The sequence below is a fragment of the Akebia trifoliata genome, chromosome 11 (genome assembly GCF_017979445.1).
Source record: "Akebia trifoliata isolate Shusen 1 chromosome 11, ASM1797944v1, whole genome shotgun sequence".
Taxonomy (NCBI): Eukaryota; Viridiplantae; Streptophyta; class Magnoliopsida; order Ranunculales; family Lardizabalaceae; genus Akebia; species Akebia trifoliata.
The window spans coordinates 48063033-48080283 of NC_141385.1; the positions used below are offsets into that span (position 1 = coordinate 48063033).

At 34.8% G+C, this 17251-nt stretch overlaps 2 protein-coding genes across 2 annotated transcripts; both read left to right on the plus strand.

The window, feature by feature from the left end:
• The first annotated feature begins 298 nt into the window (after positions 1-298).
• Positions 299-3658, plus strand: LOC147392260 (GDSL-like Lipase/Acylhydrolase superfamily protein). Its single transcript, XM_086417273.1, has 5 exons — positions 299-611; positions 733-954; positions 1034-1182; positions 2351-2624; positions 3300-3658. The coding sequence occupies exons 1-5, from the start codon at positions 371-373 to the stop codon at positions 3530-3532; spliced, it is 1119 nt and encodes a 372-aa protein (XP_086273399.1). The 5' UTR covers positions 299-370; the 3' UTR covers positions 3533-3658.
• Positions 3659-14704: 11046 nt separating this feature from the next.
• LOC147392261 (adenylate-forming reductase 06235-like) lies at positions 14705-16489 on the plus strand. Its single transcript, XM_086457356.1, has one exon. It carries the CDS (start codon positions 14756-14758, stop codon positions 16403-16405), a length of 1650 nt encoding a protein of 549 aa, XP_086313482.1. The 5' UTR covers positions 14705-14755; the 3' UTR covers positions 16406-16489.
• Positions 16490-17251: the final 762 nt, after the last annotated feature.

Genomic DNA, 17251 nt, shown 5'->3' on the forward strand with positions numbered 1-17251 from the left:
TAGTCTAATGAAAGCAAGTGATTTTGGTATGTCACTGACATGGTAAAGTCACAAAATCATACAACTTTTTATCAAGGTACAAATAAAAAGTATCAAGAGTCATTATTCTTATTCTTATTCAAATATTTAAGCTAAGACGTAACCGATGACCATGATGTCATATCGTACTATAAATCGAATGGTCAAAAATTACCAGACACGCAATAGTATGGTGAGATTTGTAGCGTTAATTAGATCACGCTTCATTGCCAACAACTGGAAAATCATGCTATTTAAGGATGAAAGCTACAGAGAGCAACCACTATGTACACCTCCACACCATAATTCTGAATCAACTTGACTATCTCCTTCTTTCTTTTCAGAGTTCATCATGAATCTCACTCTCCTCCTTATCTTCCTTTTTTCTACTTTCTGCTTCATCAAAACAGATTCAACCCCCGGACCCTACAAAGCAATTTTCAGCTTCGGTGACTCACTCGCCGATACTGGAAACTACCTACTCTCTGGTGCCATGGCCTTTCCCGCCATTGGCAGATTCCCTTACGGCGAGACCTTCTTTCGACATCCAACGGGTCGGTGCTCCAATGGACGCTTGATCGTCGACTTCATTGGTATATATGATACATCTCTTTTTTCCTCAAATTCAGTCCTGATCGACTCAGTAAAAACCGAGTCGACCCAGCTCATAAGTAATTAATCCTTATAATGTTGTCTGAAAATTTTATATTGTAGCTGAAGCATATGGACTTCCACTCCTACCACCTTATCTAGCACATTCAAAAGTGGAAGATTTTCGATTAGGAGTGAATTTCGCTGTTGCGGGAGCTACTGCACTCGATGCTAAGTTCTTCTATGATCGCAATCTTGCGTCAAACATGTGGACAAACAATTCATTAAGCATCCAACTTAAGTGGTTCAAGGATTTGAAATCCTCACTTTGCACTACAAAAGAAGGTAACACAAAAGATATCTTTTATATATCTATATCAAATAAGAAAATTTTCTCTAACTCAAGTTTTGTCAACGTTAACAGATTGTTCTGAGTACTTCAGTAAATCACTCTTTCTGGTAGGAGAAATAGGAGGAAACGATTACAACTATCAATTCTTTGTAGGCGCAAGCACTAAACAGGTTCGAGCTTTGGTGCCATCAGTGGTAAAAAACATAGCTGCAGCCATTAGTGTAAGTTTTTTTTTTTTTTTGCTGGGTATCAGTGATTTATATTTTATAGTAGGAATGTGCTGTACTGCTGTATACTAGGAAAATACTGTATATTTATATCCAAATTAAGGTCACAAGAACAATTTCTTCTTTGTTTTTATTTTTTATTTATTTTTTTATTTGTTATACTTTTTTTAGCCTTAAAAGAATTTGGATAGAGAAATTATTGGAAGGGATTTAATTTGGTTAGTTTGGATAAATCCATAATAGTTCCGGAAAAAATTCATGAAAATTTTGGGAGGCATTCAAATGATGTTTTTGAGTTTCCTCCCAAAAATCCATTATCTTCAACCCCTGTAAAAAAAATAATAATAATAATAAAAACCTATCTTGTTCTTGAGATTTAAAGATTGAAAAAGATAAAATGTTCAATAAAATTTGGAAGAAGAAGAAATATGAAGGTTGTCGAGGATGGTTCGTTGATTTAAATGGCTGGTCCCTTATTAGACAATTAAAAATATACAATGAATATGAACAAATATTTTTCTCCAGCAAACATATATGACTGAGATGAGAGAAAAAACATATGTTTCCTTCCAGATCAGAACAAGTTTCCTAGGGATCCATTTCTTGAGAATCCCAAGGAATATTCTCCCGTGTCAATCATGGGCTCGACCAAAAGCCTCAAAATAATCCCTTTTAATTTACGAAGGATTTTTTTTAAAATTCCCTTTTATTAAGGCAACAAATATGCTTATTTTTTAAGAAACCAAATTGAATCAGATATAAATGCAACCAATGTGATGTGTGGGCGTTGCACGTGCCCAGGGAAGGGACCCATATGCTTGACTCTTCTCGTCCCCTTAGTCGGACGTAAGTTCAGACACCCCCGTTATAAAATTAAAAAAAAAAAAACAAAAATACTACATATATATATTTGATACTTATTTGAGGATAATTCTCTATGGTTTGCGAATTTCACATTTTACATGGTCAGGATCAATCAAGTGTTTTTTGTTTAGTTAATTTCATATTTCAATCGAAATTGGAGGCTTTTTATTTTTATAAACTTTTTGATTAATTTTGTCGAGTTACTTTCACGTGGGTCAGATAAATGGTTTGCCATAATCTGATCACAAGTTCACAACTGAAAATTTGGATGTGGTGTTGACTTCTTGTTCAACTTCAGTCATTGATTGAAGAAGGTGCGGTGGAGCTAGTTGTGCCAGGAAATCTACCGATCGGGTGCTCCGCGATATACCTAACTTTATTCCAAACCCCTAACAAAGGAGAATATGACCGTTACGGATGCTTGAAAGCGCTCAACCGCTTCTCAGAGTATCACAACCGTCAAGTTAAAATCGCTTTGGAGAAGCTGAGAGAAAAGTATCCAAATGCCAAGATCATATATGCAGACTACTATGGTGCAACTATTCCTTTCTTTCACTCTCCGCGCCATTTTGGTGAGTTAACTCACTTGGAAAATCATACAATGCACCTAACTAGTTTTTGGAGACGATGTTCTCTACGCCAAGAACCATCAAATCTTCAGTGCATGCCACATCAAGCATAGCAAGTGTAGTTTTGTAAATTAGGGATGCCACTCAATACATACGGGCAAATGTGATTGGTGGATCCCGGATTTTCTTGGATAGGTGGAATGTCGATCCTGCAGACTTCTTCCCGTGACAGTAAAATTACCATTCAAGTTTTGGTAATTAAAATGAACAGTTAGCCGAAATAGTGAACAACTCATTTTCAGCTCACAAAATTGTAATTCACCCTAATTTCAATTCTCAACTACTTCTCTCGCCTTGCAATAACTTTCCAAAATAAAGAGATAGATGTGTCTATGTGTGTAGAAAGATATACACACCTGTATCTTGGGTCCACATGATTTATTAGCACAGATGAAGTCCATGGGGAATAAAATATATCACGCCATGACGGACCTGGACAGGTCCATCAATCCAAGTTCTAGACAGTTGGATATTCCTTGAGATTTCTAAATTGAAAATCAAGAGTTGACTTGGATGAGTCAGATTTAAATTAATAAATATTTAATGATTTTTTTAGAATAAGTTTTCGACCACGATGATGATGAATTTATTAATTAATATTTATGAGGTTTAATGCAGGATTTAGCAATGGAGCTCTAACAGCATGTTGTGGAGCGGGTGGACCATACAACGTCAATGGAACAGTAAGATGTGGAAATAAAGGAGCTAAAGCATGCATTGAGCCATCCACTTATGTGAATTGGGATGGAATCCATTTAACGGAGGCTGCTTATCGGAAAGTTGCAATAAGTTTAATAGAAGGCCCTTACTCATTTCCACCTTTCACATCTCCCCATACTTTGTTAATTTAAGACTAATACATTATTAGGTCATATTGTGTGGAATTAAATAAGGTACAGTCTTATAATTAAGTACTTGTAATGAACTCTCCATTTGTATTATTTCATATATATAATATTCTATCAAAATTCGATTTATGAGAGTCACTAGTTAAAAAATCATTTTTCGATGACCTAACTCAATCTCTTGCCATCTGATTCGTAAATTTTATCCATTTGATTGGAGTATTTTTCTCATCATGGAAACTATTAATGTTGATAAAACCATAAAACAATAAATGTTTGGATAACGGTTGGAATTTTCCTATAATTAAGATTGGATTTTATTTTTAATTTAGGCCTACAATGATAGCCCAAATTTCATGGGGTGCTGGCCTCAAATAAAGAATGAGTCCTCCATTGCATGAGTTGGGTGACGTTTCCGACTGTTAGTTTTCTTTTTGAGTCCTGATAATAAGACTTGCTAGGTGGCATACTCAATCGACTCCTTGACATATGTGGACAAGTTTGGGAATTGTAGATCTATATGCCTTGGGATACACGACTCCATCAGGCCATACTTTTTATGGGGAAATGCAATCATGTATCCAAAGACATACAGATCTATGGTTCTCGAACTTGTCACGTCAGGGAGTTGATTGAGTATGTCACCTGGCGAGTTATATAATCACGACTCATTCTTTTTTACACGCGTGTGGTAACCTCTCTAAGGTCCACTCATTCTTTTTTTTTTTCCACTTATTAAAAATCTAAAACAGTTAGCTAGGCTGCCTAACTTAGAAAGATTTAAAATCTTGCCGAGGGTCTTTGGGCCTCCATGGATTTCCACATTGGCAATTCAACACGGCTCTCTAGATTCCATGGTGTATACTAGATTTACAAATATAAACTCAAAAGGAAAGAACTTTTTTTTTAAAACTTTTGTCCAAGGCTTTGAAAAATGATAGCTGCCAAACACCCAAATTATAAATTAAAATTCAACTTCAAAAGTTCTGAAAATTTTGGGCTGTACATCGTTGTCATGTCCGATCATATTTTTAGATGTCATAAGGTGATGCGGTCCTGAAACTTTCCTGCTAACGATATAAATTGTTGTCCAATTTAAAATGAGTCTGCCACGTCTTACTAAGCTAGTAAGGATTTCACTTTTACTTGGAGTCCTTGGGCCATTAAATGCTTTAGGGTTGTAGAGGACAAAAATCTATGAACTTTGCAGAAAAAAATGTGAAATTTTCATTGTTGGGTTTTAATTTTAAAGTTTGGAGTTATGTGGAAGTCCATTAAAGGTCCATTTTTAAAACCTTGGACCCAGCCCAAAAGAAATTGTTAGTTTTATTTTTATATCAATTTTCCCATAAAATGTAGAGGGTTGTAGTGTTGGATTGCTAATGTGATAATTCATATTAACAAAACGACCCTTAGTAAAGTTTAAAATTTACTAAGTTAGTAAGAAATTTATTTCTCATATAAAAGAATGTGATAATTTGACTAACCCATGTGGCAAACTCAACCGAGGATCTGACGTGACAAGTTAGGGAACTGTAAATCTACTCTCTTCGGGAAACACGACTGCAATTCCCCATAAAAAAGTGTATCTCAAGGGAACCATGTATCTTGAGGAGCATAGATCTACGATACCCTAACTTGTCACGTCAAACTAGTCGATTGAGTTTGCCACGTGGGGTAACTGATTATCACAACTCCATATAAAATCATGGCGAGTAGTCCGAATTTCTTTTTTATGGATCAGGATCTTTAGTAATACAAATAAACAATATAACATATACACACACAAATAAAGGACTTTTCATTAATTAAAAGTATAAAATTTGTTAGAATAACAAACCACGTAGAAGTACATTTTGTGCTTCTTCTCCCTTTTATTACAGTTGATTACATCTCTTGGCAGCATAGAAACTGATCGCCGACACATTGGGCAGACCAGAAACAGCTGTGTCATGGACAATCACTTTCTCTTTCGGAAACCCACTCACCATTTCCTTAATTAATTCCGTGCCAAAATTCTGCTACACTCCCTTCGCCACCCACACCAAGCACACATCCGCCGAGCATGGCGGAAGAAGGAATGACAAGAGCACACAGATACCTGACCCTGATCGAAGGAATGACAAGATTTACATGAGATACTTTAAATTTATTACAATCGGTCTAATTGAAGGAAGATTCATAAAATCTCCATGTACAAATGCCCTTCGAGCTAGAAGAAGGAGATCCTCTTATGAGAAACCACGTCATCCTGACTTATTAAACACAAGATCCAACTGTATTGAATTATACTTATCCCGATAACATATATTTTGGGACTACCAATTCTGAGGGGAAATCTAAGTCACTATATTTCATGTTTACATGGTTGAGATCATGAATTTTTTCTAAGTCATGGGTAGGGCTGTCAACGGATGCTTATCGGTTTGGATACAGCAACATCTGAATCCGAATCCGAATCCGAAATTTTTATCTAATATCCGAATTCGAATCCTACGGATGTTCTAAAACTCTATCCGAATTCGAATCCGATTATCCTATCAGATATCGGATAATATTTGATTAGAATTCGAATAATTTGTATATTAAAAAAAATATATAATTTTTATTTATCCAATTGATTTTTTATTATTTAAAAAACTTATTATATATTATGTTATATATATAATAAATAAAATAAAATAAAATAATATATATTATATATTATTTCGAATCAGATATTATTGGATTCGAAATGTTAATATCTGAATCCTTATCCGATAAGGATTCAAATGTATAAAACTATCCGAATTCCAATCCGATATCCGAAAATTTCAGATAATATCCGACTTTTAGAATTCAAATTTGAATTGATTGAATTTTCAACTATCCATTGATTCCCCTAGTCATGGGAACCTGATCCATATATTCAACTGTTCCACTCGTCCCCACAAACTATTCTTATTTTTTTGAGTACTATCGAGTATGAGTCTAAAAGATGGATAGAGACTATGTTTCATTTTTATTGGGGAAATTACTAATTAATAAGCCCTAAGGGAGTGGTTTCTTTCTATATAGTCCATGAGTTTTGGGCAATTTTCTTCTTTCTTTATTTTATTTTTGTGTATTAAGAGAGCGGAATTTTATAAATAAATGGGAAAAAAAATATATTACAAAATTCTAATGTTTGAGAGATTCATTTGATAATCTATTTAGTAAACTTTATATATCTATATGCTCCCTCAATCCCATTTATAATATTTTTGGAGAACCAAAACTACCATTTTCTCATTTTCTACACATATTTGGATTTTTCAAAGGCAGTTTGCAATCATTTCTAATGGAGGACACACTCCTAAATTTTAATATTTATATGTATTTTTTTTTTAATCTATTTTGACAATTTGTAACAAACAAACAAAAAAAAAAAAAAATGAATAAATTTGGATTCAATTTTTTGTTTTGTTTTGTTTTTTTTTTTTTTTTTTTGAAGATTTCATTGTAACTTCTTATTCGAGTATCCATTTCCCAATTATAAACTTGAATTTTGGATATTTTGAGAAGATCTATCCATTGTCAAGGTAAAAAAAAAAAAAATTGAATCATATTTACAGTGTCGAATTCAACATTTTTCATTAGAAGGGAAAAAACATTACAGAACTTTTTATCTTCATGCTTTCTTATTTTCTTTTTCCCATTAAAAATAAAATCCAAATATGTATTATTAAGAAACTCCCTCATTTTAGAAATTATGTCGTCATTTTAAAAGAAATATTTTTAAAATTCAATATTTTAAAACAGTTGGTTGAAAATGGTAATTCACTTGGTTCGATGATTGAATCACTAGATTTAGAAATTATATTGTCTTATTGTAGGATATCTTCTTATAAACATCTCTTGGTTTCTCGCCCTAATGACAAAATTTTAAAATATCAATGATTGAGCTGCAAAAGCTACACAAAATTCTTTGTGATTAAATAATATTTTTCTTGTAACTTTCCAATATGAAATACAAAGTTTCGCTTTGCCGACAACATGCTATTGACTCAGTCAGACAATAATTGTATCCAATTTTTAAAACGCTAAAACTCAAGGTGCAGGTCTTCGGTATATATGTATCTACCAAATAGTCCCCATCAATCTGGCTGCTTGAGTTTATATTTTATGGATCAGGATTTTGTGCTTGTTTATGAATCTATGACCCGATCTTTCAGTAAATAACCATTTTTTGAAAATTGGACCAATCATTGCCCCATATGATTGACCAAGTTGGTCCAAAGTGATCCGACTGATAGGTCAAATCTGACAGATCCAAAAGTAAAATATTAAGTAAAAGTATTTTTATTTTTTATTTTTTTCCGAAATCAAGTAACTTCAACTTTTAAAAAAAAACGATCAAAATGACATAACTAGTATGCAGATTAAAATATTTTAATAATTTTAAAAAAATAAAAATAATTTTATTTTTCATCCTTGGATTTGAATTTGAATTTAAAATTTTAAAATTTAATCATCATATATTTTCAAAGCATGGAAATCCAAAATAATATTTTTTTATTATTATTTTAAATATGATCTACGCCTGAATTTTATAGGGTTGTAGTGTTATTTTTCCAACATGACAATTCATGAGAGCCCTTAAATTAAAATATTTCTAAGTTTGATTATTTTCAATTAGTTTATAAGAGAAATATACCTTAGGTCAGGGGCCATATCATCAATTTCAAAACACAAAAGATATCTTAAATCAGATTGTGACAGGGTATGTTATAAGTCATCACCCAAAAATTGGACCAATCTTTTTTCAAGCCCAGACGAGTCACCAGGTAAATCGGTGGAACCAAATGGGCCAATTGGCTTTGTTAAAATTGGAGTTTTGTGATCAACTCGACCAATTGAAACTAACGGATCAGGTCCAACCCAGTTGAACTGGCTAGTCTGATCTAATTTTTAAAACGTTCATATATAATGAAAAGGTCTTGTATAAATTACTTATAGGACTGGTTTCCTGGCCTCACACCTGAGGTCAAGCCCCACCAAACACGAGAATTGTTGATCAGACTGAATCAAAACTAAATAAGCACAATGACACTACCAAACTCGATCCACTGGCCCATTTGACAACCCTAGTGCAATCCATGTTTGCCCATATATATATATATGCGTAGGGACGTCTCACAAACTGATTGAGAAACCGATATGTAGGCTTCGTCGGACTTGAGGGAAACAATGGCGTGGATTGCGTATTCAGGTAATTGCGAGACAGCTAGAAATGATACGAAATATTTGAGGTATTTTCAAATACCTCCCTCGTTTTGTCTTTTTTCTTTTTTAACTTAAATAAACTCTCATTCTCTCTCACTGTAATCCAACGAAATCAATTCATTCTCTTCTCTTTCTTTCTATTGAAAACACAAACAGAGTAGAACGAAGTCCAAGAACTCACAAGACTCTCTCGAGCTCTCACACTCTCTCTCTTTCAATTGACAGCTTCACTCTCTCTTGATTGACTCTTGAGAGATGACTTTAAAGAACTGGAACCACAAAGAGTAGAATGATTCGAGCTCTCACAAACTCTCTCTCCATCGACGGCTTCACTCCCTCTCTCTCTCTCTCTCTCTAGATTGACAGCTACGATAAGAGATTGTGGGATGTCTTCCTTCTTGACAATGATCGTATATCGATTACTTGGCACAAAGAAATTGTTTCCCTACATGGAGAATTAGTTGGAAGTAGATATACAAGGAGAATCAGTATTGGAAGTAGAAGATTAGGCATGGTGACCAACAAAGAACATCCAGGTTTGATCGAACTGTGATACTTCCCACAAAGAGAGGAGGGAGCTTCAAGGAATCCTATAATTTGTTTGTCCTTTTTGATAATAAAGGAAATTTGCAATTTGATTCTCATTCAAAATCATGTTAAATGAGGGAAAAAGTGGTTATATCTGTGCTTGAGTTCAAATTACTGTTATTAAACTAATGATGTAATATTATTGAAAGTTGCTTAAAATTCCTTATGAAAGGGCTCCATAACCAAAGGTAGTTCCAACAACTATTGAGGGAAAGGGCCAAATCATCATATCTAGAAATCAGTGGGGTATCCTAAAATAGATTTGATAAACCAAACTCTCACATTCCAGTTGACGTATGAAGGCAACCAATCTACAGACTATAGAGGATAAAAAGGTTGTGCTGTTGTGTGCCTCTATAGCTCATCAATGGTAGGGGCACCTCAACACAAGTGCTGTATGTACAGAACAATGCGCCGAGATGTAAATAAAACCAAGAAAATAAAGCACAAACCATAGCCAAACAGCTAAAGATCCAGATGCACATCTGTCTTTGTTTGTAGTAGAGAGAAATAGAAGAGAATGAATCGATTTCGTTGGATTACAGTGAGAGAGAATGAGAGTTTATTTAAGTTAAAAAAGAAAAAAGACAAAATGAGGGAGGTATTTGAAATACCTCAAATATTTCATTTTATTTCCAGCTGTCTCGCAATTACTTGAACACGCAATCCACGACATTGTTTCCCTCAGATCCAACGAAGCCCACGCATCGGTTTCTAAATCAGTTTGTGAGACATCTCACGAACCGCCCAAACATTGTGCCAAACATTTTTCAAAACATGGGTTAGAAGTTTTGGAATGGGCTGATTTTTTGTGAGGATGATCTCTATGATGAGGAGATCATCCTCACCAAAAATCAGCCTATTTCAAAACTTCTAACCCCATCAAAAGTGATTTACAAAAATTGGACAGTCCACAAAGAGATCATCCTCACAAAAAATCAGCTCATTCCAAAGCTTCTAACCCATGTTTTGAAAATGTTTGACAAACTTTAGGGCCATTGAACTGCTCCCTATATATATATTTCACAACTAACAGGTTTAATCTTTCATTGAATATATTAATACCCTTTTTCTCAAATAACAAATTCATATTCTTGAATTTTCTTGGAGGGATATCGTATGATTGTGGAATTGAATTGAAAAAAAGATTTCATGCAATGGGTTCTCTCCAATATTATTATATTTGAGTGTTTATCAGTTTATTTATTTTATTTCACATCTATTGGAAAAGTCTATCATGGTGGCTTTTTGTTCGCTACGTGAGGATGATTAAACTATGACAACATGGTATCCATTGAGTTTTATGTGGTAGCAGAAGCTCTCCTATTTTCAAATGGTAGAGGTGATTTTTGTGATTCACCTCGAGATTTGCAACTTCTATCAAGATCACACCCACAAAAATCATATGAATGATACAAAAGTATATAAAAGAGAACATTAAAGATTTTTTATATGGTTCAACAAATGCGTTTACATCTGTGGGCTCTGGGAGCATTCCACTATAATTTGTGTCTAATATTATATAACTGCATTTAACCCCAAATCCCTCTTTTTTCCTTCCTCTTCCTCTCTTTTGCTGCCTCATTTTACAATGACCTTAAACTTTTTAGATAGACGAAAATCATAAACCTAGAAAAGACAACATAATCTTAATTACATTGTAATTTTCATATTCACCTATATCCAAAATTTCAAATAAAGTAATTGTCTAAATAGAAGAGAATCCTCTCAAATTGGGATTTTTCTATAATTAAATAGATTTCTAGTCAAATAATGTCACATGTGCACCTCGAGATTTTCATGATGGGTATGACATGAACAATCCATATGGGAGAGGATTCTTTTCCTTCACAACAACTCTTATGGTCTTCGAGAATTATTAGAAGTATGGACTCTTTTAATGTGATCTAGGTTATTATGGGAGAATTTGATTGTGCTTAGAAATGTGATTTCTTAGTTTTTGACATTCGAAGAGTAATGAATAATTTTGATATATGTGAGTTTGAGTTCTTTCGGAAAGAGACTAACAGGACAATAGACCTTCTTACAAGATTTGTTGCGAGCTAGAGCTATACATTTTTTTGTGACTCTTGATTTTAGTGTAATTCCTCATGATTTGGCCATTTCGTCATGATGATGTAATAACTATCTCAGATAGTTGATTATTTTAATATTATCATGGGGGTAGTTAATATCCCAACTTATCGATAAAAAACTCTTTATTTTTAGATAACTATATTTTGTTAAATTATTTATATATAGGTGACGTGAAGATCAACTTGTAGCTGATAAGATTTGAAACATGTGGCATTGTAATGCTATAGATTCATTTGGATACAGTGAACCAACGTCGGATTTAGAAAAGATAATATAATCTTCATAAAAGAAATTTATCTAACAATCAAAATTTAATATAAAGTTACAATGTTATTTTTTATAAATGAAAATATTAAAATAGATAATTTAAAAAGTAACGCGTTTTAAAAATTCTTTATTAAATGTAAACATACCCCCCATCAAATCAAATCATGGCCTAACTTCCCTAGTCATACCAATTGATACAACTGGATTTGATAAAATAAAAATAAATAAATTAATCAAAATTATTGGATCAATAAAAGATCATCATATATGTCAAATGCAGAGAGGATTTGCTCCACCTGGAAAAAGATCATCATCACCTACACTTCTCAAGCTATGGTCCACGATCAATGTCTTGAAGTGTGGATTCATTGAACACTTCATCATTGAACTCAAGTCGGTCCAATCATCGATTTGATTGTCAAACGATTGACTTTGACCAATTCAAAAAGTCAAAGGTTTTGTTATCCCACTTTCACATTTCTCCGTCCAACCATTTGGTTCGGTTGCCTATCACATCTATTTGGACCAATGGCAAAAAGTCAAACGTTTCGATTCTCTCATCGCAATAACAGTCAGACTATCTAGCCCGAGTTTAGGAGCAATTGATACCATGACTTGGTCGTTGAATGTTCTAACTATGCCACAACAAAAAGACCTGTCACGTCACAAACTTTTTTTACTAATGATACCTTACCGCCGTAAACTGATGCAGTTGACGAGGCATGGGAACATAATCACATATCTTTTTTCTTTTGTATTGCAAGGAAAAAAATGATCAGAGACGGATTTATTGAGGCACTTGTCCTCAAGAATTTTCAAATTCTATGGATTAATGAATTATTACGATAATTTTTAATCATGGATAAAAAAAAATTTCATTGTTAGTCTCATAAAAAATATTTACATTCTTAACAGTCCTCACAAATATATACTTTTTTTCACTTTTAATTACTCCCACAAAAAAAGTTTAGTATTAATTGTTCCCATATGGGCAAAATCCTGATTTCATTAGAGCTTAAAACAGGTCGGATATGAGTATATCTCTATTTGTATCCGAATTCATATTCAAATCTGAATCTGACTTGAATCATACAAGTTAAGATCATATCTTAATCAATTTATTTTTATTAAAATCATATCTGGATTCAATCTGATCGAATTTGTTAATTTAGGTCGATCGAGTCAAATAATATCATATTATTTAAGATTATTTTAAATAAAATTGTTAAAATGTGATTAAATTATGATTTGAATTCTAAGTTCTCTCCATTTTGAAGAGAGACATTGATCACTACACCTAACCATTTTTGAGAGATTATTTAAAAAATATAAGAATACCTCTTGCAAAGTAATATATCATTCGGATCTTGACGGATATAGGGATTGAACCGTATCCGGCCTGGATCCGACTTCGGTCAAGGGACATCAACCCATATCAAAACATATTTTAATTTGGATATACTTGATGAAATAAAACCCGCTAAATTCAAATTTCAGATAAAATCTATATCATTTTAAGCCCTAGGCTCTACCCATGTCTATGGTTACGTGCACATGCCACATCAAGCATGTCATCATCACATCAATTTATCATAACTCTTTCTTTTCTCTCCTCTAAGTTGATTATGTAAAAATGATTCTAAGTATGATGTGGAAAAGAGAATATAGAACTCAAAAGCAGATTCTATGTAGTAATTCTTTCCTGAAGTTTCTTGTGTTGATCTTGGAAAATTAGAATATCACCCCATCAACAAGAGAATAAATTTATACCGTGCATTTAAATTTGAGAGTTCAATAGTCATTTATTTTCAAAATCATGGATCATGGTTAAAAAAATTATAAAATTGAAATTCTTTTTTCAAATCTAATCCATCTCATGAAAATTAGAGGTTTGACTTGTTCATTGATTTCAAAATAATCTTATATTGACTGTGGAAGATCCATGGTTTGACCTCCTGATCATCTGCTACACTACCTTCCTATAACATTGTGCATTTTAAAACCTATAGACTTTTCTAGATAGTATAACACTCATATCTCAAGGAAATAATTTATGATTTTGATTTTTGTGCACTTCACCACGTTAGTGCAATGTTGAAGGATGTAGGAAATCAATTTAGCATTTTTCACGAAAAAATATTTAAAAAAAATTAAAAATAAAGTGTCGTGCTACACTGATCTCATTGGACACTGCATTCAACATTATGTTGATGTGGCAGTACACAAATAACCATAGATTTCTTACCTTGAGATACAAGTTAACAAGTCAATGGTTCTCTATGCACTGTCACATTTACACGATATCCAATGAAGTCAATCCAACATTTTCTCAAAATAAAGAAAAATGTTAAAATAACATTAAAGTGCACATTCTTTCACACATTGCTGACGTGAATGTGTAAATAGAACCATAGATACTTTTCATCAAGATAAGATTGAAAAACATCTATGATTATGTGTACACCTCCAGATCAGAAATGTGTGAAACGACAAAAATTTTAATGTCACAGTAGCACGACTCAAAATAAATAATCGTGATGGTACACAGTTGGATACACGGCTGACATGGTAAGAGCACAGAATCATAGATCATTTTCATCCCCATACACAATAAAAAATAGTGAGTCTTTACCTTTACCACGTCAGCTGCATGCCGAATCACGTCTCACGACTGTGTGCATTCATCATTATACCAAAGTAGAAAATGTCAATCAGTATGACTTTCCATAATTGGTCCATATTCCCAAATAGGACATATATCCAAATAAGGATGCCGCGTGCCATCTCAAGAGCTGAAGCATTGACGCTATCATGCCGTCATCTGGCTACACGAATTTACTTCTATCAATTATTTATGCCTTTTTTTTCTATGGAAAGTTGTTGGAATACTGAAACAAACGCTTAGGTTATTCTTCACTTGGATCTCCCCATCTATATAAAGGTAGCCCCCCTCATGCCCTAAACTCATTCTCAAGCTCCATCTCTCTTCTCTAAGCTAGAATCTTGGGTTCAAAGAACATTAGCTAACTAAGCATGGAGGAGAACAACGTGGTTAGATTCTCAAGCTGCCGTGGAGTTGCCTTCGAGATCAACCCAAACAAAGTCAATCCATTTGCTGTCGTCGAACCTCCCCAAGAGGTTAAAAACAGTGGGTGGGATTGGCTCCCTTGGGCTCAGAAGAATTCTATCAAGGTGTTTCCCATGTCGGGTTCAATCCAAAGAACGATGAGTCGACCCAGTAGCCACTTTTGTGATCTAGAACTCGACGATAATAATGGAAATGAAGTCGTAATCTCTGATATCGACGAAGAAGATGAGAAAGATTTGGAGGAACAGAAGATAGCTGATTTGGTTATTAAACAAGAAAAACTTCCCCATGCACCGAAAAAAAAAGAATCGAGGCTTTCGATAATACTTCTCGATCAAGGCCTCTTCACAGTCTACAAACGCCTCTTCGTACTTTGCTTCACACTTAATATAATCGGTTTGGTTCTTGCTGCCACTGGAAATTTTCCATATGCAAGAAAGAAAGCTTCCCTATTCTCCATAGCTAACATACTTGCTCTCACTCTCTGTCGAAGTGAGGCACTATTGCGTGTCGTCTTCTTTCTTGCAGTGAAACTGCTTGGGAGACCTTGGGTTCCTCTCAGACTTAGAACGGCAACCACTTCATTCCTCCAATGTCTCGGAGGGATTCACAGTGGTTGCGGCGTTTCTTCCATAGCTTGGCTTGTTTATGCTTTAATTCTCTCAGTTAGAGATAGAGATAACACTTCTCCAGAGATAATTGCGGTGGCTTCTACCATATTATCGCTTATATTCATCTCAGCCTTGGCAGCGTTCCCTCTGGTTCGCCATCTTCATCATAATGTCTTCGAACGAACGCACCGGTTTGCCGGCTGGACAGCTCTCGTTCTAGTCTGGGTCTTTGTCATACTCACCACATGTTACCAACCTATCTCCAAAACCTATGATTTAAGCCTCTCTAAGCTTGTTAAGCAACTAGAGTTCTGGTTCACTTTAGCCATCACACTTGTAATAATTCTTCCATGGGTGTCGGTGAGACGGGTACCAGTGAAGGTATCCGCTCCTTCAGGTCATGCTTCAATTATTAAGTTCGAGGGGGGAGTACAACCTGGCATACTAGGGAGAATTAGTCCATCACCCTTATCAGAGTGGCACGCGTTTGGAATCATATCGGACGGAAAAAAAGAACACATGATGTTGGCTGGTGCAGTCGGAGACTTCACTAAGTCCTTGGTTTCTGACCCACCGAGCCACCTATGGGTTCGACAGGTGCACTTTGCCGGGTTACCTTACCTAGTGAACATGTATGAGAGAGTGGTACTTGTTGCGACTGGGTCAGGTATCTGTGTGTTCTTGTCGTTCCTTCTTCAGCCATGTTCGGCGGATGTGTGCTTGGTATGGGTGGCAAAAGGAGTGGAGCAGAATTTTGGGACGGAGATTAAGGAGATGGTGAGTGGGTTTCCAAAAGAGAAGGTGATCGTTCATGACACTGCTATTTCTGGTCGGCCCGATGTGTCGGCGATGAGTGTCGATGCTGCCAAGAGATGGAATGCTCAGGTGGTGATTGTTACCAGTAACCCTGAAGGGAGTAGAGATGTTGTGGATGCATGCAAGGCCTCTGGGATACCTGCTTTTGGGCCTATTTGGGATTCTTAGATTTATAGTATTCGCTTGCTTACAATATTTATGGCTTTTTTGTTTTAATTTATTCTTTGACCTAATGTAATCAACAAATTATAAAATCCCAATCCTTGAAATACAAAATTCAATTGTTAAGATTTATCTTTGGTATATGTAAATACATGCATTAAAGATGTCTAAAATTGGCCCGTCCCAACCAGGCCATTTAGATGGGCCGGACTTGGGCTAACATTCTTAAGTTTGATTAAAGAGTCATGATAAACTGACTGTCCCACGTGGCATACTCAATCGACTCTCCTGGTGTGAGAAGTTCGGGAACCGTAGATTTCTATGCTTGGGGATACATGGTTCTTGGGATACACTTGTTTTTATGGGGAAGTGCAGTTGTGTATCCTGAGAGGTACAGGTCTACCGTTCCAAACTTGTCAAGGGAATCGATTGAGTATGCCCCATGAGGTAGTCAGATTATCATTATTATTGATTAAATTCAGCCATTCAAGGGAATAGCTACTTATGCAATTAAGAGGCTCCAGCTGAGGTGGAACCAAAATTCAGCCCATTTATGGGTATAGGGAAACGATTGGATGGGAAGCCTTTGAAGCATCAACCTCCACCAGTTTCTTCCCTAGGAGCCAAAGGCAAGCAACTAGAGGCATCTGATAGTGGTATTCAGTAGGGGTGCACATAGTTCAGATTGGTTCGGATTTTTGCAAAATTGGAACCAAACCAATCCAATTATCCTATAGAACCGAATCAATCCAAACCAACCTTGGTTCGGATTGATTCTCGGTTCTCATACTTTCAAAATAGAAAAACTAGTATTTTTTTCTTTTAAAAGAGGAACCCTTTGGATCAAATCAT

Bases quoted from the DNA above. Each gene is read 5' to 3' on its own strand.
- LOC147392260 (XM_086417273.1), top strand. From the start codon at position 371: ATGAATCTCACTCTCCTCCTTATCTTCCTTTTTTCTACTTTCTGCTTC. The intron at 612-732 runs GTATATATGATA...TTTATATTGTAG, and splicing joins CTTGATCGTCGACTTCATTG to CTGAAGCATATGGACTTCCA. The intron at 2,625-3,299 runs GTGAGTTAACTC...GGTTTAATGCAG, and splicing joins TCACTCTCCGCGCCATTTTG to GATTTAGCAATGGAGCTCTA.
- LOC147392261 (XM_086457356.1), top strand. From the start codon at position 14,756: ATGGAGGAGAACAACGTGGTTAGATTCTCAAGCTGCCGTGGAGTTGCC.